General features: G+C 37.3%; 4 protein-coding genes and 1 pseudogene across 4 annotated transcripts; 1 reads left to right on the top strand and 4 right to left on the bottom strand.

Annotated features, from left to right (window-relative positions):
- Positions 1-37: 37 nt before the first annotated feature.
- LOC114716716 (dof zinc finger protein DOF1.6-like) lies at positions 38-942 on the bottom strand. The gene has a single exon (XM_028901761.1). The coding sequence runs from the start codon at positions 927-929 to the stop codon at positions 468-470; it is 462 nt and encodes a 153-aa protein (XP_028757594.1). The 5' UTR covers positions 930-942; the 3' UTR covers positions 38-467.
- Positions 943-2,199: 1,257 nt separating this feature from the next.
- LOC114716734 (ent-kaurene oxidase, chloroplastic-like) lies at positions 2,200-4,450 on the bottom strand. The gene is made up of 8 exons (XM_028901780.1): positions 4,294-4,450; positions 4,006-4,169; positions 3,746-3,907; positions 3,466-3,606; positions 3,134-3,388; positions 2,886-3,044; positions 2,602-2,796; positions 2,200-2,511 (listed from the first exon to the last, which is right to left on the bottom strand). The coding sequence occupies exons 1-8, from the start codon at positions 4,448-4,450 to the stop codon at positions 2,200-2,202; spliced, it is 1,545 nt and encodes a 514-aa protein (XP_028757613.1).
- Positions 4,451-11,354: 6,904 nt separating this feature from the next.
- On the bottom strand, positions 11,355-14,377 carry LOC114716735 (ent-kaurene oxidase, chloroplastic-like; annotated as a pseudogene).
- Positions 14,378-16,922: 2,545 nt separating this feature from the next.
- On the bottom strand, positions 16,923-19,121 carry LOC114716736 (pollen-specific leucine-rich repeat extensin-like protein 1). Its single transcript, XM_028901781.1, is given in 7 exon segments — positions 16,923-16,987; positions 16,990-17,505; positions 17,508-17,597; positions 17,600-18,025; positions 18,028-18,681; positions 18,684-18,725; positions 18,728-19,121. Coding segments are annotated over 7 exon segments (2,187 nt in total).
- A 2,914-nt stretch (positions 19,122-22,035) lies between these two features.
- Positions 22,036-25,850, top strand: LOC114716769 (B3 domain-containing protein Os01g0723500). The gene is made up of 7 exons (XM_028901827.1): positions 22,036-22,125; positions 22,235-22,391; positions 23,232-23,796; positions 24,053-24,228; positions 24,435-24,951; positions 25,205-25,374; positions 25,481-25,850. Exons 2-7 carry the CDS (start codon positions 22,302-22,304, stop codon positions 25,808-25,810), a joined length of 1,848 nt encoding a protein of 615 aa, XP_028757660.1. The 5' UTR covers positions 22,036-22,125; positions 22,235-22,301; the 3' UTR covers positions 25,811-25,850.
- Positions 25,851-26,562: the final 712 nt, after the last annotated feature.

Genomic DNA, 26,562 nt, shown 5'->3' on the forward strand with positions numbered 1-26,562 from the left:
AACAACAGAGGATGCGGAAGAACTTTTCCTGAGCTAATAATACATCATTGGGCTGTTAGCGCGATAAACGACATCATTGAGGTAGTTAATAAGAGATCGCACTCGAGAAGCAGCATGCAATCCCGAGCTATGCCCATCTGATTAACATGTCGACCAGTCAAATCATTGATGTGGGGTCACACATCCGGTGGAGGACCACAGTAGCGGCTACTCAATCATCTAGTTTCATTTTCCAAACAGAAAAAAGGGAAGGCCGAAATACATATACAGAATATCATTGAAGTAAACATATTCAACATAGATACTTTCCAAGGTGCAGCTGCTGCGGCATGTGATGGACGAAGCAGGGAGGCACCAAAACATACTTGCACAGCTAGCAAACAAGCATAAATATTTATTAAAAAAAAAAAAGGGTATTGGTGGTGAGTCTATGTGGGTGGGTGCGAGAAAGATGAGGGGATAGGGTACTAGTTGAGGCTATTGGGAGGATGGCGGAGCAGAGTAAGTTCATGCCATGCGCTATAGTCAGAGTGGGGAGCAGGGAACTCGGGAAAAGCCCCAGTCTGTCCACGAACAAACTCGTATGAAAACCCAGTTAATCCAAACGAAGGACAGGCCGTCGATGTTCCGCGGGCAGTGGTGGGGGATGGTACAGTGCAAGAAGAAGAGGGAGCGCGCGGCTTCTTAGAAATCTTGCGAGTGGCACCGCCGACGGGAACGTTGCGGAGTGTGCCGCCGTGGGTCCAGTAGCGACGGCAAGACTTGCACAAGTAACGCGGCTGGGAAAGGTTGTAGTTGTTGTAGTAGCAGAACTTGGTAGCTGTGGAGTCGCAACGAGGACATGGCAAGGGTTCGCTGCGCTGCGGGGGAGGGAACCCCAAGCTCTGTTGAGGCCTGGAAGCACCACTCAATGCTTGATCAGCATCCATCTCCCGTCTCGGGCAAGCTGTGGTTATGAGACCGAGCTTGTACAAAGATGGTAAGATGATATTGGGAGAATTACAATGGGTGCTCCGTTGGTGTTGGTGGTGGTGGTAGTTGGTGTGAATAATGAAATGCAATTTTGAAGAAGAATGAGGTTTGACAATTTGACCCAATATGCTCTCAGCGCTTTGGTCGTTTTCAACGCTCAAAAGTGAAAACACGATAGAGTCCTTTTAATTACAGTCCCGACGACCGACCTTCCTAAAGCGGAGTGCTTTCATGCTCTGTTTATCGTGTCACAGCGTGGGATAATTCATATAATTGACAACCAACAAAGACTGGTTCGCATCGATCCGCCCCAAAGGAGACGGGAAACAATGATACTCATCCCACTTTTACTTTCCTCCAAAGCCCTCGAGTATAATATATTGATCATTTGAATTCTAAAATTTAAAACCCATGATTAACCAATACTACCTTTCCGATTCTTAATATAAAAGTTCATTTGACTTTTATTTAAATTTTAAATATAAGATCCTACTCTATTTTGTTTCTTATATTTATTTTTTTTAAAATAGTTCTTGTAATAATAGTAGTTCTAACCAATACATTTGATTAATAAGGATATTTTAAAACAAACAGCATATATTTATTACAAATAACTAAATTAATTAACTTTTTTAATACTCAAATTAGTCAACTATATCTTATTAGTCAACTGTCTCTTATATTTATTCATATATTTTATACATATTGATATCTCTCATGTGGATTCACTAGTAAATAAAGAGTAATAGAGGAAAGGTTAACTTGTGAAGAATCTCCTGTCCGTTAGAATCTTGATATGAATATAATGTTAAGGATTTGAAAGCTATCAATATGCACGCTCGGACCCGACTAAGAAAAGTGGCCAATTCCAGTGGTTCGTGTCTGAAAGTGGCCTTACGAGATGCACTGTTCATAAAAATCAGAGAAAATAACGTACTTATTGTTATTGAAAAGTAATAAGAAACGCCTTTACCGGGGAAAAAAAAAAAGAAAAGTAATTAGAAATGCGCGGTAACTCAATCCACGAAATTATTACATTGAAGGATAATAACAACACTGGCGAAGCATATAAAACAAGCAATAATAAAAAATGTAAATGTTTACTTATTAGAGCATACTTTTATTCAACTGCCAAATAGGAATCACTCCCATATAAAGCTGGCATGTCTCAGACCCATTCACCGGTCAAACTTAGAGAGCAAACGCGGCGTTACTGATCCCTCCCCATTAATTTCTGGGCTTGATTTTCACATGCAGTGGGTGGAGCCTGTGTGTGGTGAGGCCCACAGTATCCACATTTTCTTCTGCCCCTTCACTGAGCTCCCACTCAAACTCCTGAACAAATCTGCCAATTGCAACGCAGGCTATTAAAGTAGCCTGAAGGCTGCCTGTGCACACCCTCTTTCCTGCTCCAAACGCCATTGTCTTGTACAAATCCGTCGTGTCATAGCTCCCATCCAGAAATCTCTCCGGCTTCCACTCGGAAGAATCCTCCCACTTGTTCTTATCCATGTTACATCCATAAATATTTACCGTTATCTGTGTTCACCACCATATTGTCAAATATCGGTCAACCCATCACTGCACACGAACCTCAGAAAAGAAATTAAGTTCGAAAGATCAATTCACCTCGATTCCTGCGGGAATGTGATATCCTCCCAATTGGGTGTCCTCGTGGACGTATCTCAGAGGCACAATTGGAACAGGACTATGCCTCCTCAAGGTTTCATGGAAAACAGCCCCCAGATATCGCAGTTTTGATAATTCTTCTTCGGTGACCTTGTTATGTCCACAAACATTTTGGAGTTCATGATACAGTCGTTCCTGTAACCCAAACACAATGCGGAACGAATGAATATTCACGGACCAATATATTCTTTGAAAATAAGAACAAACGGAGAAACAGAATAAACCTGTCGACTTTTATCCCTAGCGAGTTCATACATAGCCCATTCTGAAGTCACTAATGTGGTATCTGATGTCTCAACAATGGTTTCCCAGAGCAGCATAAGAATTTGGTCTTCGGTTAGTTCCGATGATGAAAACAGATAGTCAATGTAACAGTTTACTTCCTGTAACATTCAATGATGGAGGAATAAGAACGACCACCATTATACTGTATTTGTAAAAAGATGTAGTACTACTCTTAAGGTAAACTAACCCTCCCAGATTCAATTCGCTTCTTCTGCTTGTCCAGCAATGCCCTCATAACAGCTTTTCTGCGAAAATCGATTCCTCGAATCTTCTCCTCATGGCTTTTGTTTGGAATCCATTTTAGGTACGGGAAAAAATCGCGCCAATCCACCTCAATTGCACCCTCCATCAAGTCAAGTACTAGAATCTTGTATAAATCATCTTTTGTTAAGGTCTTGCCGAGCTCCTCCACAAAAATTGCATCTACAACTTCTCCCAACGCCTGCAAATTTCACTGTGCTCTGTTTTCTTGTCGTCTCTTCATACTGAGAAAAATACTGATATCAAATGAAAACTTACTAGCTTTAGGGAGAGTCCAAAGAGTTCGGATGCAAATATATCCCTGAAATTTACAGCTTGATTAGGGGAGGCGTTCACATGCTCATTCAATTGCTTTGACATGTTGTCCATCATGGCTTCTCTGTGGCCTCGGTGTTGTTTCTGAAAATTGTGGAGAAACAACAACGACAACAAATAGACATCATGATTTCTTTCGTAATCAAGTAAAAAAAAGAAAAAAAGGAAGAGGCTTTGCGCTTGCTCAAACACTCAAAGTAACTGGAAAGCCACTGCAACCAACCTGTGCATTCGCCCCAAGAACGCTTGTGAGAATATGTTTTTTGATGATTTTATGAAAATCATCGTAATCACTCATGGCAACCATGCATTTATTATAAGTCAGAACTTTAAGCGCATTTGATAGCTTCTTTGATGAAATGGAGGAATATCTGGTCACCATCGCCTGAAACAACCATAAAAAGCAGAGGCAGAATGAAAAGCGTTTTCCGATTGACTGATATGGTTTAGTCAACTGACATATGTTAGAAAGGGCAAACAAACCTCCTTGGCCACTTCGGTGGTGTTGAGAACAACAAGGGTGGAGGCACCGGTTCGGATGGAATAAACGGGTCCATATTGCTCAGCCCACTGCGTGAACGTCTTGTAAGGTTTCTTCTCCTTCAGTTGCAGCAGATTGCCAATCAGGGGTAGTCGCCCTCTAACCTCTGCGACAATTATTTCACCCCATTCCCCCATTACTCGTTTCATGTAATATAGTGGCATCATTTATTTCTAGGATACATACTAGGAACTTTAATCCACAAAATAATTAACGACGGACAGTAATACCTGGCACTGGAGGAAGCTCAGATTTCTTGCTCCAGAGGAAGCTGTTGAATTTTCCAAGGAAGAAGACGAGCAACAGCAGAGAAAAACCACCCAACGCAACAGTGAATGCCAAGGGCTCTCTGGGAACAAGTTCAAGTATGTCGCTCACGAAAGCCATTGTTCTATTATAGGCGGATATTTCCACTATTTCTTTCTTGCACAGAGTGAGCTGGGTCCGCTGGTATGAAGGGCTGTATTTATAGCCTTGTTGTTGATTTCACGAGTCTTCCTATGAATATTTGAGTCATTATTGCAATTAAATTCTTTAAACAATCTGCCCTTTTTAGATCTTCAAAAGAAATCAGTAAAGCTGTTCACCCGCCCGTATTACTGGGGGGTGAAAGTTTTTTTCATTTTTATTTATTACGAGGGATTCATACATTTTTAAAAAATTGCTTAATTAATATCAGCCAGTCGTCTGCGCAATTATGCCTCTGTTATGTCTTTTTCCACTCATTCTTTTCTCTAGCCATTTTTTGTATAGATAACAATAATACTTTTATTAAAAAATAAGTTATATTTTTTACCTATTTATTATTTTTAATTAATTTTAACTTTTTTTTATTCTATCGATAATTGAAGTATCCATAGAAAGGAATATACTACCTCTGGTTCTAATTATAAGAGCTAGTTGACTAATTTGAGCAGATTAAAGAAATAAGGTAAGTTAGTCATTTGTAATAAATAGGTGTTATCTTTCCTAAAATATCATTATTAATCAAATGTATTGGTTAAAAATACTAGTAATAGAAAGACTATCTTGAGAAAAAATAGATGAATATGAGAGACAAAATGAATTAAAATCTTATAATTAAGATCAAAATAAAAATTAAATAAGATTTTATATTAAAATTCAGAGCAGTAATAGTGGTAATACTAAATGCAGGTAAACAGGAAAGAAGAGTGAAGCATTAAATGTGCCTCCAAATATGGCCCCGTGCATGTACTAAGCGGTAATGTGACATTCGTTCGTGCTCGTAGCGTAATAAACAGAACCAGATGTTTCTGCGCAAGGTGCATTCACCGCAACTTTTATGAGTGTATCATCATTTACGCTGCGTTGTAGAGTAGTATATATGTATATTATCTGGATGCATATATCACATACTTTGAACATTCCTCTTTAGTAAATGTGGATGGTCATAAGTAGAAACACAAAAGAATAAATGCTATTGAATGCGCCAAAAATCATAAATTTCAATCAATCACTTGTGTTTTATTTGTAAAATAAATGTTATTAGAGTGAATTTTATTTTAAATTTCTATTTCTATATTGGAATTTAACTGAGTTGACTTAGGTTTTATAGTTTAATGAATTCGTTCACAGGTATTTATTAAGGTTGTTAAACTCGCGAGTTTAAAACAACTCGTAATAGGTATGTAAACTCGAATCATGAGCTCGAATGGTAAAGTTGTGAGAATTTACTTCTATTAATAAATAAATATTAAAAATATGTAATTAAATAGTTTAAATATAAAAATGACAAAAATTTAGTTAACAAATATTTTAAACCCAAATAATTAAAACTAAACCCGTCAACATTCATAGTTTATCATACTCATTGTAGATATTTTTATGAAATTCATATACGAAGTCACTATACATTATCAAATAATAAAATAATTATAAATTTAATAAAAATTATAATTCAGAACACTGATTTGGATTTTCAATATTTTAAAGATATTTTCAGTTAAATAATTTAACTGTCTTTTACGCATGCTTTGATATAAATATTTCAATTTTTTATATTAATATTTTATGTAATTTTAACAAAAATGATTTTATCGTTGTATATTATAATTTTATGGGTTGGGAATATTATTTCATAAATTTTTCTTTAAATATTCAAGTATTTTTTACGACATACTGAAGGGCATAGGAGAAAACTTTAAAATTGTTAGAGAGAGGATAATTGAGTCATTAGTTAAGTGAGATAGGCCTGTAAATAGAGTCTTAGTGCATGGATTAAGGGTGTGAGATAATGTAGTCTTCATTATAGAAGGGGGAGATTAACTTGGGTCTCCCACCTCAAGAATCCTCATAGGTTATGGGGTTTGTTCATCACCCTTGTGTAAGGGATGATTAGTGTTAACCCAAGTGGGTTACAGTGATTGTATGAGCATATGCTCTATCATGAATAATACATTTGATTTCCATATTTCTTCTTCTTATTTCTCTCAAATCTCCAAAGTTAACATGGTATCCAGAGCAGGTCATCTTTTGGGGAAAAAAAAAATTACAAAAGCCCAAGAAAGTGATTCTTGTTTTGCCACCGCTCCTAGTCCAGCTGTTCTAACGGCCCAATGGATTCAACATTTTCAACGATGCGTTTTGAGGATTGCTTGAGGAAACCCTAGCTTTCTTGTTTCGCCGTGGTCGCAGCTTCATTTCAAGACGGTCCCTGTCACCTTGTTGTTTCCTATTGCCACCGTCAGAGTCTGCGGAAGAGTATAGGATTTGTCAATGTGAAGGCTTGATTCAACGTCGCTATCCATTGCATGGCATGTCTGAGTCACCCTGCGTATTCGTTGCCGTCCAACATTTTTCTAGCAGTGCTCTTTGCGACCTTGCAAGTTCGGGTTTTGAATTCCAGCTTCAACTCAGAGTCATGGTCGAGAGTCGTCGGATGTCTGACGGCAATAATGTTGACACGCCATTAAAGACAAGTTTGTCACCCGCCATCAAGATTTGTCTTGAAGACCAAAGCCGTCAAGCTGCCCACGTTCATGGTTCTATCTCTATTATTATTGGACTTATTTCTCCAGAATCTCCACCTACTTCTCTTTCTTGGGGGCCTTGGAGGAAGCTATGTGCCCTCTGAGGTAATCTTGGTCTTTTTCCTCCGTCGTTCTAGCGGGTTATTTTGTGTGGAGGACCGTGCATTGGTCATCGATGCCAGACACTCACATTGCTTCCAATGAATCTTCTGTTAAAGACAAATCTCCCTCGAAGAATGATTTCACTTTGAAAGAGGCAATCCAAAACAGATTCTGGGTATTCGTCGCCATGGCCAGTGGGAGGCATCTCTGAGAAATCTTAGGGGCTGTCAATGAAGACGATGGGGTGTGAGAGTTCATTCGTGACACCCAAATGGGTCTTCTCTTTACTCTGTCGCTTGGAGAAATCAATCACAACCGAATCATCATGCCTTTAGCATTCAATTTCCTCAAGAACAAATGCTTTCTTGTTTATTCACTCATGATGGTTGGAGGCTGGTCGCAAGGGACTCCCATCAATATGTATTATTACAACCTTTAGTTTGCATAAATGGGAGTGACAAGAAAACTAGTTTGACAGAAGACAAGTGCATGGCTGATTGCGATTCAAAAGAAAAGAACTGATGAGTATTGTGGAGAGACAAAAATATGAATTATTGTCAAGATTTCAACTTTTATCTTGTAGTGGCTTTGCTTTCTGTATTGCTGCTTGATAAAAGCTTTATATTGGTTGGGTATCCTTTTACTTGTTGAAATCGTGTATTCACAAAGCTACAAAACATGTTTGGATTGGTGCATCCGTTTGGGCATGGGACGATGGACTTCGGCAAGAGTTCAATGACTTTGGCAGCATGAGCACAATGGACGAAGCATTGGTTTTATGATTGAGCCTCCTTATTTCTTTGTAGACGTTTGTTGCTTGACTGGTGATTATTTGTTTTTGAAATTTTGATCTGAAAGGAGCATGAGTCAATGCACAGGGGGCACATCAACAAGTGAGTGACTGACTGTACCTGAAAACAATTTCCTCTACCTGCAAATTCAAGCACGTCTGAAGAGAATCAACAAATTGGATGTTGGGAAGAGTACTCTGACATCATGTTGTTTTGCTATTGAAATTGCAAGTTCACTTCATGTATAGGTGTGTTAGGAGAGTGTCTCCACACCAAAAGAGGGAGGGTAACATGGTCCTCACCTCAAGTATTACTCTCAAAGTTAGAGGGTTTGTTATCATGTTGTTTAATAAATTGTTGAAAGGTTTAATTCTCTTCACCTCCTTGGTTTGTGTTTGTCAAGTTGATCACTTCAGTTAATTAAGAGGTGCTCAACTTGAGGGGGCATGTTAGAGAGAGGATAATTGAGTCATTAGTTAAGTGAGATAGGCCTATAAATAGGGTCTTAGTGCATGGATTAAGAGTGTGAGATAATGTAGTCTTCATTATAGAAGGGGGAGGTTAACTTGGGTTTCCCACCTCAAGAATCCTCATAGGTTATGGGGTTTGTTCATCACCCTTGTGTAAGGGATGATTAGTGTTAACCCAAGTGGGTTACAGTGATTGTATGAGCATATGCTCTATCATGAATAATACATTTGATTTCCATATTTCTTCTTCTTATTTCTCTCAAATCTCCAAAGTTAACAAAATTTGATTGCTTTCAGTGAGTTTTGTTGTTAGTTTCAAACTCGCATATAAATCACCAAGTTAATACGATTTCGCCGAGTTTAAACGAGTAACAAGCCATTATTTATAGGTTTTCAATAAATGCGATTTTTAATGCGTGTTATTTCTTGAACTGAAAACGTGAAATCGACGGCTATTTATAAATCAGTCAATGCACATTATAATCATATCAGATAACAAGTTTTTACGTCATGGTGAGATTTAAAAAAAAAAAACAAATAAATAAGTTATATGACTAGAAAATTTAAAATATGTTTTTACGTCACAAAAACTTTTATGAGTGTTTCACCAGTATTTACCCTAAATGGTTTTTAAACATCTATATCGAGAAGGGATATTTTGGTCCAAAACATGTGGCCTTAACAAAAAATCAATGACTGGGTGGATGAAATGAATTCTTAAGAGTGAAAAAGATGTTCATGTTACATGATTACTCATGTTGATTTCAAACAAGATTTATATATATTTTAAAAATAAGGAGATTTTTATCACTGGTAAATAGAGAAATGTCAATATATTTTCCTCTATTTTTTTTATTTATAAGCGTGAATAACAATAAAATAAACACTTAAATAACGATATATGCCAGCATAAACTATAATTTGTTTCGTAAAGTTGAAAACAAACTTGTTTCATTACTTAAATTAACTGTGCATCAAAAACTTATAAACCATAATTCATTTCATTTCAGAATTTCTTGTCAACGCACGTATTAAAAATAAAAAAATTATTTGAAATTATTTCGCCTACTGCAAATTAATTTAACATCTATATGATAACTTGCTAAATTTTATAAATTTTTGGAAAAATTAACTACTTGACCATTATTATTTTATCAAGTTTGTAACTCAATATTTATAGTTAGATTCGTCTCGATTTAGTTTAAAGTTTGTCAAGTTATCTCTGTTCATTCAAAGTGTAAGAATTTCTTATATTTTTAATAATCCCTCGATAGAGCTACAAAGTCTAAAAGATTCCTTAAATTTGATTTTTCTTTCATCGATATCAGAACCCTGTCATGGGACGGCATGATTGGTAGAATCATTTTCGTTGTTTTGACTTTAGTTTTTTTCAAAATTATTTCATTTTATTTGAAATAAATATATGAGAAAAATTTTATTTCTAATAATGTGAAAATATTTTTTTTATTATTGTGAAAGTATCTAAACTCGCCTATTGTCGCGCTGCAATCCGTTTCTAGATTTCAAGCTCAGTTTGTTGGTTTGTCTTTATCCGCAGCTCCATTACACCCGTTTTGAGTAGGAATTACATGCCTATTTGTTCTGTTATATATAAAGCTCAAAAATGCTTCCTTACAGTTTAAATCTCAGGCCCTGTGGAGCAGAACAGCACGAATCAATTTTAAGGGAGAGGTTGGGCTTCAGTTTGTTATGCTCATTACTTCAACAAGAAAGCAAATATCTCTTGAGAGAAAGATTCCGCCCGAGTCTTGAGGGAATGGCAAACTCGACCCTTGTCCAATAATCCATCATCCATCAAACTCCATTGCCATCTCTGTTCCTGTTACAGTCAAGCTCGGAAATGGCAATTAAAACCAACCCCATCCACCATGTTTTTGGCCTTTTCACGTGAATTTGTGCATACCCGTGCTGTTCAATGTTCAGACTTCAGAATTCAGACCACGATATGGAACATGACCTTGCAAAGTGCGCCCGTGACTTGCCCCTCAGTGATTTGTCTTAATTATTTATTATCGGAACAAAAATTTATTTGAAATTACCTTTAAATAATGCCCGTCTTCCAATTGAGTTAGAATCTTTATTTTAATTAAAACACATCAATGTACTATAAGTGATCTTTTATATATATATAATTCAGAATATGGTCAAATTATTTTTGATATTAATTTTTATCGGGTCAAGAGCGTTAAAATTAAAATCTTCACAACAACTACGGTTCTTATAATCCGAACTTGTATTCTCCGTCTTGAAAAGTTAAAACCATTTACCATCCCCACTATAAGTTACCGCCTTAATTTTCGTTATCCATAAAATAATTACCTTTGAACTTGGGACCGACAGCCAATTGCTATCATAATTATAACTAATTAAAACTCTATCGAATCCTATAAAGCTGTTTGCGCGTGCGGGCTTGATTCATGTGCAGATCACGCACTCACGCCGGGGCCAATAATTGAGTGACCCTCTAAAATCTCGTGCATTATCTCATCGCCTGGAGTTATGGTCCCAATAATACTCATCGAGTGTGAATATTGGAGAGTGGCTTCCTCACTGACCGCATTCGTCCAAAAAAAAAGTGTCAACAAATTCCATCTCCTTTTTGTTAATATCAATATTATTATCATTTTTTGTGGCCAACAATCAATGTCGTTGTTATTATTAGTCGCCATCAATCAGCATAAAATATGAGAAATTGTGATGAGCCTTGGTACTCTCCCCCAATGAACAAGATTATTCAATTGAATTTTAGCGTGCAATACAAAAGGCATAATAATGATACCTTCCACCGGCTTCGGTCAGAGAATATTTCGGAGATTTCCTACGCCATCATGTGAACCTTACTTATTAGAGAATACTATTATACTATTCATAATTTTATTCATCTGGGAATAGGAACTAGGGATCTCTGTCGTTGTCATATAAGGTTGGCATGTCTCATAGACCCATTCGCTGGTGAAATTTAGAGCAATTATAGCATTATTACTACTCCATTAATTTCTGGGCTTGATCTTCACATTCAAGGGGTAGCGCTTGTGTGTGGTGAGGCCCAGCGTATCCACGTTGTCTTCCTCCCCTTCACTGAGCTCCCACTCAAACTCCTGAACAAATCTGCCAACTGCAACGCAAGCTATTGAAGTAGCCTGAAGGCTCCCTGCACACACCCTCTTTCCTGCTCCAAACGCCATCGTCTTGTACAGATCCGCATTGTCATAGCTCTCATCCAGAAACCTCTCCGGCTTCCACTCGGAAGGATCCTCCCACTTGTTCTTATCCATGTTACATCCATATATATTTATTGCTATCTGTGTTCAACACGTACCATATTGTCAATGCTAGTCATCTCATCACTCCACACAAACCTTAGAAAAGTAATTAAGTTCCAAAGATTAATTCACCTCGCTTCCTGCCGGAATGTGATATCCTCCCAACTGGGTGTCTTCATGGACATATCTCAAAGGCACAATTGGAACAGGGCTGTGCTTTCTTAAGGTTTCATGGAAAATAGCCCCTAAATATGGGAGCTTTGATAAATGGTCTTCAGTGAGGTTGTTAGGTCCACAAACATTTTGGAGTTCCTCATACAGTCGCTCCTGCAATCCAGATACAGTAAACATTCCCACGGGCTGGTATATTCTCTGATGATGAAACAAAACAATCAACAAATGGAGGAACCAACAAACCTGTCGGCTTTTGTCCTTAGCAAGTTCATAAATGGCCCATTCTGAAGTCACCAGTGTGGTATCTGATGTCTCGATAATGGGCTCCCAAAGCAGCATAAGAATTTGTTCTTCAGTAAGTTCTTTTGTTTCCGGTGATGACAAGAGATAGTCAATGTAACAGTTTACTTCCTAATACATTCAGTGAGAGAGGAGTCAGGACACCCACCATTATATTTTTTTTGCACAAAGTTGTAGTGATACTTTAAAGTAAACCCACCTTTCCAGATGCAATTCGCTTCTTCTGCTTGTCGATCAATGCCCTCATAACAGCTTTTCTGCGGAAATCGATTCCACGAATTTTTTCCTCATAGCTTTTGTTTGGAATCCATTTTAGATAAGGGAAGAAATCACGCCAATCCACCTCAATTGCACCCTCCATCAAGTCAAGCACTAGAATCCTGTATATCTCTTCTTTTGTTAAGGTCTTACCGAGCTGCTCCACATAAATTGAGTTTACAACCTCGCCCAACACCTGTAAATTTCATCGTGTTCAGTTTACTAACGGTCACTCTGTACTCAAAAATATTAATACAGAACGAAAACTTACTAGCTTCAGAGCAAGTCCAAAAAGTTCAGGCGCAAATATATTCCTAAAATTCACAGCTTCATTAGGGGAGGTCTTCACATGTTCTTTCAACTGCTTTGACATGTTGTCCATCATGGCTTCTTTGTGGCAGCGGTGTTGTTTCTGAAAATTGGGGGAAAACAAAAACATCAACAAATAGATCTCATGACTTCTTTAGCAAACACGGAAAAAAGAACTATGCGTGCTCAAATACTTAAGGCAACAAGAAAGTTACTGTAACAAACTTGTGCATTCGCCCCCAATAAGTTCGCAAGGATATGTTTTTTGGTCATTCTGTGAAATCATTGTAGTCACTCATAGCAACGATGCATTTATTGGAGGTCAGAACCGTTTAGCGCATTTGACAGCTTCCTTGATGAGATGGAGGAATATCTGGTCACCATCGCCTGAAACAACCATAAATAACTCTTCTAATTAGTATGAGAGGTAGCATTACGTATCGATACGGTATTTAGCAAGAAAGCAAATATTAATTAAATGTGCGGGGGACGGGAAAGATTCCTTGCTGCTATGGTGAGTGGGAAGCGCTCCGGAGAGAGATTCCACTGTTGGCTTGACCTGGTAGGACTATAGCACGGACGGCCATGGCAACGGACAAAAAATCAAAGATTAGATTATGAAAGGTTGTTGTCTGCATATCAGTTTTGGTCACTCAATCCTCATCAGACTCCTCGATGTTGATGTTCTTTATCTTGCTGCCACTACAATTTTACCCCTTTTAATTTACTCTTTGCTTATTTTGAAATTCTGAAATTGGAATCACTTGAAGGGTGTTTGGATGAAACCAAACCATGGTTTGGAGAATAGTTTTTGAGAAAATAGATTTTATGAAGAATAGATTTTGTGAAAAAGTGATTCTGATAAATGAGAGTGTTTAGATAGTTGTTATCAGGAGAACTTTTTATATGTACAAATTTTACTAAAAAAACATAAGTTAATATGATAATTACATAAAAGATAGATTTTATAATATATTTTAATTTGAAAAAATAAAATTGTTAATAATATATTTTTTTACCAACATAATTAATAATATATAAAATAATATAATTAATATGTATATATATTTATAAAGTATAAGATTAAATATGTTTATAAAAAAATAATTGAGAAATGTTAAATTATATTATCATTGAGATCTACTCTACAGGCATAATCATACTCTCCCATTTGAACCAGAAGTAGAATGAATTCACTTCTTCTGAAATCATGGTTTTGAGCTCCAAACCATGGTTTTGATCCAAAACCATGGTTTTTATTTTTCTGGGTGTTTGACAAGTTTGAGACCCAAACTATGGTTTGGGTTCCAAAACCATAGTTTTCTATGTTATCCAAACAGCCTCTTGACGTAGAACCTGTCCCAAAAATCCAATTTAATTCATGATACATCAAGTTCCAATGCAATCCAAACTCCCCCTGTCGTCTTCTTTTTGGAATGCAAATTCGGGCCCGGTAATTAAAAGAGATTACACCCAAGAAACAGCATTCGGTAGGATCATCTGTTTTCTTCCCCAGTCGTCTCTTTTTGCGCAGTTCCTCACAAAGAGTTTGATGATTTTCTTCTGCTTCATCTCCGTCACCGATTCCTTCCCGCAACATCTTAATCATCCACCTCCGGCCTGACGTCACACCCATAACGGCCGTTGCAACCAATTCCTTTCGCTCTCTATACAGTGGAACAAGTCAAATACTAGCATGCACAAAATATATTGTTTATTGTTTCCACAAAAATATATTTAAATTACCTATGATGTTGCTCTTCCGTTTAAATATTGGAAGATCCATTTCACTAGCGTTATCGACGTCATTATTTTGATCGAAAAGAAAAATTGGTTGCAATATTCCCATTTTTATTTGAGTTTCTCATTTGAGCCTCTGATTGGAATTATTTTAATACGAACGAATGATATTCTGATTGCGTGCATTATGTGTCTACTGCGTATTGAGAACTAATCCAACTAAGTTTAGTCCTGCTAGGTTGCTATCCGGAATTGAAAATAAAGTATAGTAGTATTATTTTATACTTATAAATAATTTCACTTTTTAATTACTGGTAAATTAATGTAATTTTAGATTTTAAATCAATAATGAATAAAATTTAAAAACAGTTAAAAGGTCCCTATTTAGAATTTTTATTGGTTAGTAGGATTTGATATGAATTTAAAATTACTAGCATTCCAGGTCATTTTAACCAATGAAATTTTTAAACAGGGACCTTTCAATAATTTTCACAAGAGTTTTATGTATTTTTGAAATCTAAATTAATACATTAATAAATATTTTTATAAAGCGAAAAAAAAAAGCATCCATGACAGATAATATAAAATGGTGAAAATAATTGTAATCATATTTTGCTTGATTTATCTTTTTCCAGATTACACAATCACGCAGTGGCCAATAATTAAGAGATCATCTAAAATCTACCGGATCATCTCTTATCACCTTGAAATATGATCACTGACCGTACAAGGCCAACGATGGAGAGGCGGCAGTGGAGCATCACTTCTTACCGACCGCATTTGTCACCAAAGTCCATCGCCTTCTTGTTTCCTGTTAAAATTATTGTGGGCTAAGACTAAAACATGATAACTGCAGTGAACCCTGGTATTCACAACTAACAAATAACATTGTCCCCAAATTACTTGTATATAAAATCATAAAACGTGCTCCTTTCACTTCTGCTTATATGATAAAATTTTCAAAGGGTCCGCTATGATACTTATCAAGTGATGAGCATGCGGTGCTCATCACTGATGAGTATTCTGAACCCTCCAGATTAAATCTGGACGGTTCAAATTTAATTTTTTAGATAATTATTTTAAAATAAAAAATTATTTTTTTAAAACATGATAGTTAAGAGATTATCTTTATTTTTTATTATATACTTATTAAAATAATCATTTTAAAAAAATAAAATAAAAATAAAATTAAATCTGAACCGTTCAGATCCGATGAGCACCCAATACAAATTCATTTTCGGTTTTATTTAATATTTATAAGACAAATTGCAGAATTTGCAAAAGTGTCATGTGATCACTTGATATAAATTTTAGCAAATATAATGGGCTCTAAATAAGAATAAAAGTAGAGAAGCGAAAGTAGATCGAAGACACAAATGAGCTAAGCCAGTTTAATTGGGATGTACTACGTCCAGTCTTTAATAAAAGACCCTATTTGACTTTTATTTTGGTCCTAAATATAAGACCCCAATCCACTTTGTCTCTTATATTTATACATTTTTTTCAAAGTAGCCCTTCTAATAATAAGAATTCTAGTCAATACACTTAATTAGCAATGATATTTTAAGAAAGACAACACCTATTTAGGACAAATAACTAACTCAACTTACTTCCTTAGTCTCCTCAAATTAGTTAACTGGCTCTTATAATTAGAACCAAGAGGTAGTAAGAATTAAGAATCTTGTCATTGGAATAGGAATGGAAAGAATACTACTGTTTTTTTTCTTAACAGTATATTTGTCATCATTCAAACAGATCAATTCGCTATTGATTAAAAAAAAAATTAACCCAAAAAAAAAGTCAATTGTGTTTTAAGAGCCCATCATATTTTTCTTTTTCCAACAAGTGCCCATCATTTTTTTTTTTTACCAGCAAGTGCCCATCATATTTAAAAACAAGTTTTGCCATATACAATACTCTAATACAGAGACTTGTTATTCCGCTGAAGTTATTAGTATGCTGTTTTGTTTTGGACAATTCAACTCAAAAGCCATATGCATTTTGCTGGATTCACTTTTATCTTAAACGTCTCCCCCCTCAAGCATTTCATTGTTTTTTTTTTAGCTCAACGAATGAATCCTGAGCTGACCCTAATTAATGTCCGCTAGTTAATATTACCTCTTTCTTTCGTTTATATGACAATAAACGTAAAAAGTGATTACGAAAATGGATATTAACTCAAATTTATTAAACTACGAACTGGATTGAGCGCTCATAATAAAAGCTCACGAAAGAATTTCTAACTTGCGTAACGGAGATGCTACAATAAGAGAAGCTTATGAACATAAATGAGAACAATATAATATATTGTTACAACAGTTCTTCTTCCAATTGTGTTGCCATTTGACATACATTTCAATAACATAAGAAGATGAATATTAATGCATGTAAAATGATTGTATGTTTTATCTAACAATGCAATTGATTAGGTTAGCGATCATTTAGTAGCCGGAAATGATTGGTGGAGGTGGTGATGCGTATGAAGCGCCAAAGACTGGAGGAAGATTATGTTATCTTCTGGAGGAGGAGAAACGGGTGGCGAGGATAGGGTAGGTGGAGAGGAAGACTGGGGTGGAGAAGGAGGCGGTGAAGATAGTGTAGGCGGAGGGAGAGATTGGGGAGGAGAAGTGGGTGTTGGAGATAGAGTAGGTGGGTGGAGAGGTTGGGGAGGAGAAGCAGGCGTTGGAGATAGAGTAGGTAGAGGGGGAGAGTGGGGAGGAGAAGTGGGCGGTGGAGATAGAGTAGGCGGTGGGGGAGAGTAGATAGGAGTTGGAGGTGGAAAGAAAACCGGGGGTGGAGGAGAATGGACTGGAGGTGGCGGGGAGTAAATTGGAGGTGGGGGTGAATGTACCGGAGGTGGAGGAGAATGAACAGGAGGTGGTGGGGAAGAAGATATAGGAGGTGGAGGTGAAAACACGGGGGGTGGGGGAGAGTGGACCGGAGGAGGCGGAGAGTAGACTGGGGGTGGGGGTGGAGAGTAAATCGGGGGCGGGGGAGAGTGACAGGGGGGGGGCGGAGAGTGGATGGAGGTGGAGGAGAATGAATAGGTGGTGGGGGCGGTGAGTAGATCAGAGGCGGTGGGGGAGAGTGAACAGGTGGAGGTGGTGGGGAATGGGTGGAGGTGGTGGAGAACGAACTGGAGGGGGTGGAGAATAGACTGGTGTTGGTGGTGAAGAGAAAACTTTAGGTGAGGGAGATTGGGCCGGTGGAGAGTCCGGTCGATGTGGGTGCTTTGGATTTCTATCATAAGGATCAGGAGATGGTGCCTCTGGTGATTCAGGCTTAGATTGGGGAGGTTGAGGTTTAGTTCCCTCTTCTTTTGGTGGTTCGGGAGGCTGTGTTTTAGGAGGGTGCTGGGGTGGTGCTTGAGATTTAGGTTTAGGACTCTCCTCTTTAGGTTGCTGGGGCTGCGGCTGTGGTTTAGTGTGTTCTTCTTTAGGGGGTTGTGGCTTTGAAGGTGAGGATGGGTGACCACATTGTTGCTTACTACAATCAACAGGCTTGCTCGTCACAGCAGAGCAAATATTTGCTGCTTTTTGATTTGCTTATTTGGTATGCAATTACCAGTATCGTCAAACACCACATTCTTTCTAGAAGAAGGCTCGCAGCCTTGGTCCATGCCATTGAAATAGTTATCTGCAAATGTGAAATTCACCAAACTAGGCAAGCTACACATGTTTTGTGGCACAAAACCGGTGAACTTGTTGTGTGCAATTGATATTACTTCTGCCTTTTTGAGTCCGTCACAGGACTTCGGCAAGATGCCGCCAAACAAGTTCTCGCTCACATCAAGAACTGTCGCACTCTCAAGCTTTCCAATTTCCATTGGTAAGCATCCTGTGAGATTGTTGTTGGCGAACACAATCTCATTCAATGTCTTTTCCATTTTACCAATGCTTTCCGGAATACAACCTTCAAAGTGGTTATGGGCAAACACTACCACGGAGGCCGGAGAATTCCCCAAATTTTCAGGAATTGTCGATGTAAACCGATTATGGTTCAAAAATATAGCATCGGCCGGCTTGTTAAAAAGCTCTGAAGGAAGTTGGCCTTCAAAGTTGTTGTACCTAAGATCAATGTATTTAAGCTCCGGAATTGGTAGAATACACTCCGGAAAAGGGCCAACAAAGCGGTTATTGCTGATATCTAGCTCAAACAAAAGCCTCAACTTGGAGAAGCTCTTGGGAAGAACCCCGCAAACCTGTTTGAGTTAATGTGAAGTAAAGCAAGGTCGGTCAACAAACAAATTCGGCTGGAATATAGCCTGCAATATCTGCATGATTGAGATCAATTCCAGCCACAACGGTGATGTTTGGATCGTCCAAAGCCGGGGCACAGAAAATGCCATTATAGGAACAAACATCTGCTCCCACCCAATTCTTGGTGGTCTCAAAGGGGTCTGAATACATCGCTGTTTTCCATGCTTGAAGCGCAATATAAGCGCTCTTGAGTCTGCTATGGGGAAAAGTTAGATTTGTCTTGTAGTTGTCCGAATAATTATCAGGCAAGTCTTCATTTTCACGAAGCGTCAATAATTGTCGATGAGCAATGAAGGAGACCTCAGCATTTGAAAGAGCACTTGAAAAGTATACAGATGCGAGTAGAAAGAATAGCAATAGGAGGCAGTCCGAGGCCTGCATTGTATGGAGAAGAAAGAAGAAGAGGAATAATCATAAAGTGCGTCGCCCCCCTTAGAAGGCCCAGGACAATTGAAGGAACCCGTTTAAGAAGGGAAAGAAGGAAGACGTTACATTGACGCGTTTAATGGCTAGCGAGTGATTCTCCGGCATTTTCTAATCAACACCCTTATTATTGTGAATTATTTGTGTTCACAGTATAGATGCCGCAAATTCTCCACCCGCAGCGTTCTAGCATCTCTAATTATAGGAAATAAAATTCATGCAATAACGAAAACTTGCGTACCCTGTTGAAAATAAAACAACTGTATGTTTCAATATTTATCATTGATATGTGACTTTTTTAATTTAAAATTTAAAACACAGCAAAGAAACATAAGCATGTATAGGTAATATACCACCTCCGCTACTCTTGTTGGCTCTAAATATAAGATCTCAGTTTATTTTATTTCTCATATTTATTTTTTTTCAAAGTAGTCACTGTAGTAACTGCACACGTTAAAAATTCTATCAAATAGTAGTTCTAGCTAACACACATGATTAGTAAGGGTATTTTAGGAAAAACAATATTTATTTATTACAAATAACTAACTAAAAATAAAAACTAAAGAAACTTTTTTATTTACTTAAATTAGTTAACTAGTTCTTATATTAAGGATCGGAGGTAGTAGTAGCTAATGACACATCCTTATTGTCAAAGAGGATTGTTTGCATGCATGGTAATTCCCAGTGACCTTATGCCAGTTGAGACGAGACAAAATTGAATCCTAATGATTGCAGTATAATTTACAGAATCCACACTAATTAAGATGTACATAATAAGAATTTAATGTAATATCTGGTATACCAAAGAATTCTTCAAACGACAAAGTGATTCCCGATTTCATGTTCTACCATTTTATCGATAGTTTCAAATTTCTTGAAGCGCAATATAAGCGCTCTTGAGTCTGCTATGGGGAAAAGTCTGAATACATCGCTGTTTTCCATGCTTGAAGCGCAATATAAGCGCTTTGAGTCTGCTATGGGGAAAAGTTAGATTTGTCTTGTAGTTGTCCGAATAATTATCAGGCAAGTCTTCATTTCACGAAGCGTCAATAATTGTCGATGAGCAATGAAGGAGACCTCAGCATTTGAAAGAGCACTTGAAAAGTATACAGATGCGAGTAGAAAGAATAGCAATAGGAGGCAGTCCGAGGCCTGCATTGTATGGAGAAGAAAGAAGAAGAGGAATAATCATAAAGTGCGTCGCCCCCCTTAGAAGGCCCAGGACAATTGAAGGAACCCGTTTAAGAAGGGAAAGAAGGAAGACGTTACATTGACGCGTTTAATGGCTAGCGAGTGATTCTCCGGCATTTTCTATCAACACCCTTATTATTGTGAATTATTTGTGTTCACAGTATAGATGCCGCAAAATTCTCCACCCGCAGCGTTCTAGCATCTCTAATTATAGGAAATAAAATTCATGCAATAACGAAACTTGCGTACCCTGTTGAAAATAAAACAACTGTATGTTTCAATATTTATCATTGATATGTGACTTTTTTAATTTAAAATTTAAAACACAGCAAAGAAACATAAGCATGTATAGGTAATATACCACCTCCGCTACTCTTGTTGGCTCTAAATATAAGATCTCAGTTTATTTTATTTCTCATATTTATTTATTTTTCAAAGTAGTCACTGTAGTAATTGCACACGTTAAAAATTCTATCAAATAGTAGTTCTAGCTAACACACATGATTAGTAAGGGTATTTTAGGAAAAACAACATTTATTTATTACAAATAACTAACTTAAAAAACTTTCTTAATTTACTCAAATTAGTTAACTAGTGCTTATATTAAGGATCGAAGGTAGTAGTATGCTAATGAAACATCCTTATTGTCAAAGAGGATTGTTTGCATGCATGGTAATTCTCAGTGACCTTATGCCAGTTGAGATGAGACAAAATTGAATCCTAATGATTGCAGTATAATTTACAGAATTCACACTAATTCAGATGTACATAATAAGAATTTTAATGTAATATCTTGTATAAGGATAAAGTATGTTGAATTAGAATTCTTCAAACGACAAAGTGATTCCCGATTTCATGTTCTACCATTTTATCGATAGTTTCAAATTTCAGGTGAAAAATTGTCAAAATTATATGTATCAATGTAAAAACTTAAAAAAGCACCAACTAATAAAAGTCATCTTGTTTTTTTATTTTTTTGGGGGCAATATAACAACTGGAGGCTCCTCCACGGGCTTCAACTATTGGTTTACTTGGAGGCTAGAGCCACCACTGGAGAGAGTGGGCTGGGCCGGATCCTTCGTCAATTCAAACCATCCATTTTTGTAAGCCTCATGTAGAAGTACTATCATTTTAGAGGGTTACGAAAGCCTAGTACAAAGGGCTGTTTGGATTTTGGAAAATTCTATAAACACTTAAGAAAAGCGCTTCCCTAATAAAACCACCATCATTTCAGCTCAAAAAAAAAAAAAACCACCATCATATGCCTAGTGCGTGCTAGTTCGCACTCGGTTAAATTATTCTAAAATGTTAACGGAAAAATGGCAAAAAAAATCATGAAAATAGAAAAATTATAAATAAGAATCTGCGACAATATTAGTTTAAATTTTGATAACAATTTTTATGAACCGGTTTTTGTGTGTAATTTTTTTATTTTGACGGTATTTTTTTTTCTATTTTTCCAAAGTTAATTATAACAAAAGATAGTATAAAAAGTAAAAACGACCTGGCATTACCGTTCTGCTTGTTTTTTCAGGCAGCTGCATGGTTTTCTTTTGTTATTTTTCATTTTTGTGGCGCGAACTGGGAAGCCCGAACAAAAAATATAAACGGCGTCGTTTTCCGAACGTGAGTAAGAGGAGGACCAAAAACTGCCCACGACCAACCTGGCTGGCTCAGCTCTCCACAATGAAGGACGCAAGCAAGATTTGTCGAAGCCATCTTCCCGGAGGGGTTTCTCAAATTCTTTCTTCCCTGTCCTGACTCCTCCTAGGTGATTGCTTTTTCTCTACTTCCCCCAAATCTTAGTTTTCTCTATTTATTTATGTTTCAAAGCCTCCCTTTTGCTTTTCCACTGATCATTCTCGTGTTACAAAATTCAGATGCTGCTTGGTCGTTCGAGAGCGCGTACTCAAAATTTTTATCTAATATAGAGGGAAAGTAGGCTTAATGGCTTGCCGGGACTGTGAGGCGAACCTAAATGTGAGGAGGCCTCACTTCTATGAGCTTTATTCCTCCACACCTTGCTCCGACAGACTGGTATAGTCCTTTTCCCCTTTTCAACATTTTTATCGTTGTCTGCGACGTGGCACTCCTATTCTACTCCATCATCGATGGGGCCACTGTGATGTTGAAATATCAATATATTTTTTTGCCCCTTAAATGAGTTTGAACTCGAGTTTGAAATTTCCAGTCTGAATAACGCGAATACTAATTATGTCCTACATATAAGACGGGATACAGTATTCCTGTCATATCTTTATCGCTGTTATATGCTGTTTAAGCTCGACTTTAATCTCCCCAATATTATAGTAAGGATTTATCATTTTTTCATCAGGTTGGTGATTAAGTTTTCTTGTTCTTTTGGCATTAATAATGGCTGGATCAGGATTAAATTTCCTCTTCAACTATACATGAACGAAATGTATCTAAATGATGCTTAATGCTATTATTTGTTGTCATTGCTTGCGAAGAGAGCTCACTTCCTTGTAAAGATATGTATGATACATCTATCTCTCTTTCCATAATAGTGACAGATTGAACTGCCCTATGCTGTGGATAAATATATATCTTCTTTTCAATTTTATGTGTAGAAATTTTTTAGAAAATGAAGCTTTGAAACCAAATGCTTTAGGATTTGTACAGGGCTGACTGTCGGAATTCATGGGCATATTAAATTTTCCTACGTAATCATTTTGTGAACAATTTATGATCATCTATATTCAAAGTGCCTTCTAAGGTTTTAGGAACGGCTGAATGTTGAAACTGTTGCCTAATGTATAATTTGGCCATGGAATTGTCTTTCTTGGTTGCCAATGTATCTAGATTGTATGCATCTTGGAATTCTGGTGGTCGTAAGAAAAAACTCTGTTTCTGCAGAGAATTCCTTCCGGATTCACCCATTGCTTTGAAGGTAGGACGTCTGGTTTAGTCTCATTGACGGGTCCTAGCGGAAATACTTGGCATGTTCAACTGGTTAAGGAGGGGAATGATCTATTCCTCCATCATGGATGGCAGATGTTTTTGGAAGATCATTTTATGGAAGTTGGTGACCTTTTGGTTTTCAGATATGAGGGTCACCTACACTTCAATGTGCTAGTCTTTGATCAAAGAGCATGCGAGAAAGAAGCAGCATTTATATCTAAGTGCAGTCAAAATTCATGTGACGTCAATCATATTAATGCACATAAAAGAAATAGGGAGGAGAATTGTTCTTTGAATGTTGTTGCTGAAGGTGTGCCAAAGAAAATGAGAGGGAGTGCCTTTGAGAACCAGGAACTCAAGACGAGTATAGTTAGTAAAGATTTATCCTTGCTTGAGTGGGTAAAACCAATTAATATGTTCAGAGAAAAAGGAGAATCCTCCAAAGAAGATGCACAACTTAGATGCCCAGCTAGTGATGTTGCTTTGCCTTCTCAAATGGATGATAGCAACGAATGTGAAGGTAAAACTGTTAATTTAATCTATCACATTTTGAGTCTCACAAACAAGGTCATTATATTATAATTATTTGTATGTCATAATTAAGTCTTGAGATGAACATGAACAGTAAGCTTACCGTAGTCACAAAAGCATTTTTTCAAGTCTTGAATACCATGTTTATTTCCTGGCATATACCTTTTATTGCTCAAGTTGGATCATGAGGCAAAGCAATGTAAATCTTAATATGCTGCTTTATTTAATTGTTATATTCAATACAGAGGCTGCTATGCAGATTGGAAGTGGGAAAGAAGATGATCCTTGTATGAATAATAGAGCTTGTCTGTCAAAGTTATCGTCACATGATGAGAAAAGATTAGCTCAATTGTTTACTTCCTCTTTCCCGTATTTCGTGAGAATCATGAAAAGCTTCAACATCAGTGGTTCATATACTCTGGTGTGTGATCCCCTTTGTGGTTCTTATTTTACTTCCTATATAATTTTATTTTATTATGTACTGGCTGCCCTTCTGTTATAAATCACTTTTGCAGTTTGATCACCACTTCCCTGCACAAGGTCATCACACTTGACAACACAGTTGTTATAATCTCTCTCTCTCTCTCTCTCTGAATTTGACATATGAATTTGAGTGGTATCATACAGAATATTCCGTATCAATTTTCAATGGTGCATCTTCCAAACTGCAAGATAAAGATCATCCTTCATAATGTAAAAGGGGAGCGTTGGACTGTTAATTCTGTGCCAACAACAAGAGTACATACGAGTCACACTCTCTGTGGTGGATGGATGGCTTTTGTTCGTGACAATAACATTAAAGTTGGGGATATCTGCATTTTTGAACTTGTCCATGAGCGTGAATTACGGGTCCGCATTGTTGGAGTAGGAAAAGATGGGATAGACTGTCAGGGTGGGAAAGTAGCTTCTAGTAGGCCTCTTACAGGACATTCCATCAATTCCCATAGAACTTCTCGATGTATGCCGATGAAGGCCAAAGTCAATCCAAAATGCAATGGAAATGTTGATCTATCTGATAAGAAGTGGTCAAGGATGTGTCAGGATGCTGTTTTGTCTGCGGATAAAAAGAATCCTGGCGGAGTGTCGAAGGCTTCTAAGAAGACAGGGATTTGCCCTCAGTCAAAAGCTGCCCATAATAAGTTGGGTGAGGTTTCTATCTATTTCTTAACTGGGCTTTGCATTCAGATTCTAAGTCAATATGAATTGATAGCATTACGTTTCTGGTAGTAGTTTTATTCTGTTTGGCTAAAAAAAGAAATTAATTTAATAATTCAAATTGGAATCTTTGCGAGTGATAATTACTGAAGAGAGATGAATGTTGAATATCTTTAATCTATAAAAGAATATATCGTCCAAATCGTGACTTATTTCATACTTTTAACTGTAAACGAAGACAGCTGTTCGGAGAAGACATCGAACTGAAGATGAACTAAGCTCACAGGCTAAAGCTGGTTTGAGAATGCTGTTTGCACTTGATGAACAAAGAGCAGCTCAGGCCTTCACTTCCTCATTTCCTAGTTTTGTAAAAGTCATGAAAAAGTTCAATGTCAGCGGATCATACACTTTGGTGAGTGATTAGAAATTATGTAATGCTTTTGACCACATCTATTAGTAATTGTATTTCCTAACATCAGTTCTAATCCATTGGATTTTTTTTTCCCCTCGCATTGTAGAAAATCCCATATCAGTTTTCTGCAGCGCATCTTCCATCATACAAAACAGAAGTTGTGCTTCGTAATTTGAGAGGTGAATGTTGGGCTGTGAACTCTGTTCCAGACACAAAAGGCAGAGCAGTGCACACCTTTTGTGGGGGATGGATGGCCTTTGTCCGTGATAATGACATCAATTTTGGAGACACGTGCATTTTCGAACTTGTTGGTCAGTATGAAATGCAAGTTTATATTTCTGGGATTGGTAAGGAAGGGCTTGACCATCAGAACAGGGAACCAAAATCTAGTAGATTACCTGTAGTTCCAACAACCAGTAAACACTCATGCTTGTGAGACAGATGAATCAATCTTCAATGGACATGTTTTATGCTTTTAAACAATCCATGAATGATCCCCCTCCCCCAACCCACAAACGCAAAACTCTCTCCCTTCGAAAAATAAAAAGGGACAGAAAATAGAGTTCACATCCTAAGTCGACATCACGTTGGTTGTCATCTATTACCAGGAGACTCATGATGCGTTACTATCGCTTAAATTATGAAGGTCGGCCTCTTTCGATACTTGGCATTGTTAGACCCATTCATCCATGCTCATCCATATTAAGAGAATAGGAGGGGGGGGGGGGGAGTAATGTAGCTGTTGCCTTGTAAAAGTTGTAATGGCAACCATAATGGAATGGAACCTGTTGGGAGGTGAGGGATCTGTGGATGCGTTGGGTTATTAAACCTTCTGTAGCTATTTGGGCATGCAGCCCGAGAAATGAGAAAAAGGTTGTTTCCTAGCAGACCAGTGAAGGATTAAGCAATCTTTCGCAGGAAGTTTGATCAGATTGTGTTGCCATGGGGAACTGGCAAGAGCTTCAAAAGGTTGGCTTGCTGGCAGAACTAGGCAAATTTAATGGGTTCATGCATTTCTTATTATTTTCCTAAAATTTGTATGTATATATTATTAAATTTTAATCTTATATCTTCACATCTTTTAAATTTTGAATCCTATCAGACAATCGAATTAATTGATTTTTTTGGTTATTATTATGTGTTTTTTCTTTCATTACTCAATGTCTGAAACGATGTGGTTGTCAGTCA

Source organism: Neltuma alba, unplaced genomic scaffold, assembly GCF_004799145.2.
Source record: "Neltuma alba isolate B1F8T4 unplaced genomic scaffold, ASM479914v2 tig00011687_pilon, whole genome shotgun sequence".
Lineage (NCBI taxonomy): Eukaryota > Viridiplantae > Streptophyta > Magnoliopsida > Fabales > Fabaceae > Neltuma > Neltuma alba.

Bases quoted from the DNA above. Each gene is read 5' to 3' on its own strand.
- LOC114716716 (XM_028901761.1), bottom strand. From the start codon at position 929: ATGGATGCTGATCAAGCATTGAGTGGTGCTTCCAGGCCTCAACAGAGC.
- LOC114716734 (XM_028901780.1), bottom strand. From the start codon at position 4,450: ATGGCTTTCGTGAGCGACATACTTGAACTTGTTCCCAGAGAGCCCTTG. The intron at 3,908-4,005 runs GTTTGTTTGCCC...TGGTTGTTTCAG, and splicing joins CCACCGAAGTGGCCAAGGAG to GCGATGGTGACCAGATATTC. The intron at 3,389-3,465 runs GTAAGTTTTCAT...TGAAATTTGCAG, and splicing joins TTGGACTCTCCCTAAAGCTA to GCGTTGGGAGAAGTTGTAGA.
- LOC114716769 (XM_028901827.1), top strand. From the start codon at position 22,302: ATGGCTTGCCGGGACTGTGAGGCGAACCTAAATGTGAGGAGGCCTCAC. The intron at 23,797-24,052 runs GTAAAACTGTTA...TATTCAATACAG, and splicing joins TGATAGCAACGAATGTGAAG to AGGCTGCTATGCAGATTGGA. The intron at 25,375-25,480 runs GTGAGTGATTAG...CTCGCATTGTAG, and splicing joins TCAGCGGATCATACACTTTG to AAAATCCCATATCAGTTTTC.